Source organism: Octodon degus, unplaced genomic scaffold (assembly GCF_000260255.1).
Source record: "Octodon degus isolate 3935 unplaced genomic scaffold, OctDeg1.0 scaffold00011, whole genome shotgun sequence".
In the NCBI taxonomy this organism is placed as follows: Eukaryota; Metazoa; Chordata; class Mammalia; order Rodentia; family Octodontidae; genus Octodon; species Octodon degus.
In genome coordinates this window covers 12,711,877-12,713,945 of record NW_004524587.1, presented here as the reverse complement: position 1 = coordinate 12,713,945, position 2,069 = coordinate 12,711,877, and the positions used below count along the sequence as shown (strand labels likewise).

Here is a 2,069-nt window from a genome sequence, read left to right as displayed (position 1 = left end):
TGCTAGTCTCAAAAACTTGCTGATGTCCCCCAGGATCACTGCCCCACCCATCTTGTGCGTACAAATGCATGGCTTTGCCCCTGTCATGTTTCCCAGCTTTTCTCCTTGCCCACTATTCATTGTCCAATCCTCAAGTTCTCGATTTCCTTTTATTTGTGTTGTACCTTTCTATATGTAATTCCTCTTTTGAGTTCTTATACTAGGGAGACAATATGATATTTACACATGTGAGTTGTGCTTTTTGAGTGCCAATACATTGGCTTTTTGGTTTGTTTTGAGACAGGGTCTCACTACATAGTCCAGGCTATCCTTGATATGTTGCCCAGACTGGCCTCAAACTTAAAGAGATCCTCCTGCCTCACCTTCCCGAGTGCTGTGACTACAGGTGCACTGCCACACCTGCCAACAAGCCTTTATTCAATTATCTCAAGAAAGATTTTCATCAGTGCATAGTCAGTCTGTAAGTATTTTACCTCTGTTCTACCTATAAAACTCAGCTCAGAAACGAAAATTTCAAATTACCTGCTTTCTCGTTACATTGGCTGTACTGTTTTCACCTGTTGCTCCTGGAAAACATTAAAAATAGATTCATTTTAGAGTCTGCCTTTTTGTGCACAGACTAACAGGGAAAACCTGATTCCGACTTCACACACGGAGAAGATAAGTACATCACTAATGATCTATTTTTGTCCTTTCCAAACCTTGTCATTTTATTCTGTGAGAATTATACAAAGCAAGTACTTTATAAGCAAGGTCCAGTTAACAGTTATTTGGTAGATTTAGGCTCTTCAGTTACAGCATCATTTTCTAAAATTACTGGGACTGTTATTGTATAATACCGTAATAAAAACATATGCATATGCTATGCACATGTATAATCTCTGATGTACAACAGCTTGCTAACTACTTACTGCTTTGAAAGAATATGATTTTACTGTTTTATGCCCAAAATGTCAAATCGTTGGTCATGTATTTATATTATTTTTAAAATCATTTATTTATTTATTTATTTATTTGGTACAGGGTCTCACCATGCAGCTCAGACTTGTAGTGATCCTCCTGTCTGTCTCAGCCTCCCCCATGCTGGGATAACAGGTGTGTACCACCATGCCTGGTTTCAGGGCAAGTTGGCAGGTGTACCAGGAATTGAACTTGGGTCCTTGTGTTTGCCAGACAGGCACTTAGACCACTGAGCTATCTCCCTAGCCCTTTATTTTTTGGGGACTCAAACTCAGCACCTTGTGCCTGCCAGGCAGGCACTATACCACTGAATTATATCCCTGACCCCTAGTCATTTGATATAAGTACAATTTGGTTTTAGTGCATAATGAAACAACAGGGCAGTATTTACTGCATCTCCCTACCATGCACAGTAGTCTAATCAGGCTCCCTCTCTTATTAGCTTATGAATAAGAAATGAAGTTTCCCAAAACAGCAGGATGATCTTGTGTGTGTGTGTGTGTGTGTGTGTGTGTGTGTGTGTGTGTTACTACGAGTTGAACTCAGGACCTTGTGCTTGCCAAGCAGGTGCTGTGCTGCTGAGCTATATTAGCAGCCCAGGATAATCTTTTAAAAGGGCCGGGGAGGGTATATAAATATAAAATATGGGCCATTGCAGGCAATGGAAGCCAGCAGGAAAGCCACAGGAAGCCATGATACAGCAACATGAAATGTGCCAGCCGGTCTGCGGCAGCAGCAGTCACAGTCCTAGCAATGTGTCCTAAACAGCAGAGGAGAATGGGTCTGGAAAATGGTTAAAGGGACAAAAAAAATTTTTTTCAGTGGTGGTAACTGACATTGAATCCAGCAGCACTCCACCACTGAGCTACGTCCCCAGCTCTTTAATTCTGTTTGTTTATTCATTTAGAGACAGGGTCTCCCTAAGTTGCCCAAAGACTCAAACTTGTGATTCTCTTGTCTTATTAGCCTTCTAAGTGCACACTATTTTTATGGAGAAAAAGAAAACAGTAAATTCTGAAGTATTTCTTACAACATTGGAGGCAGATTTCTTTCTTGTTTCTTTTTTTTAAGCAGATTTGTAAAGCTGATGCATTTGAATTTTTTTTTTT

General features: G+C 40.4%; 1 protein-coding gene across 2 annotated transcripts in view; it reads right to left on the bottom strand.

Moving 5' to 3' along the window:
- Terf2 (telomeric repeat binding factor 2) overlaps positions 1–2,069 on the bottom strand; it is a 33,879-nt gene that overhangs the window by 2,292 nt on the left and 29,518 nt on the right. The window contains exon 9 of one of the 2 annotated variants that reach the window (XM_023709411.1): positions 523–566. The exons of the other annotated variant lie outside the window; for it this stretch is intronic. Within the exon in view, the coding sequence (XP_023565179.1) occupies positions 534–566 (33 nt within the window). The 3' untranslated portion in view covers positions 523–533. The remainder of the gene's footprint in view (positions 1–522; positions 567–2,069) is intronic. 2 annotated transcript variants of the gene reach the window in all.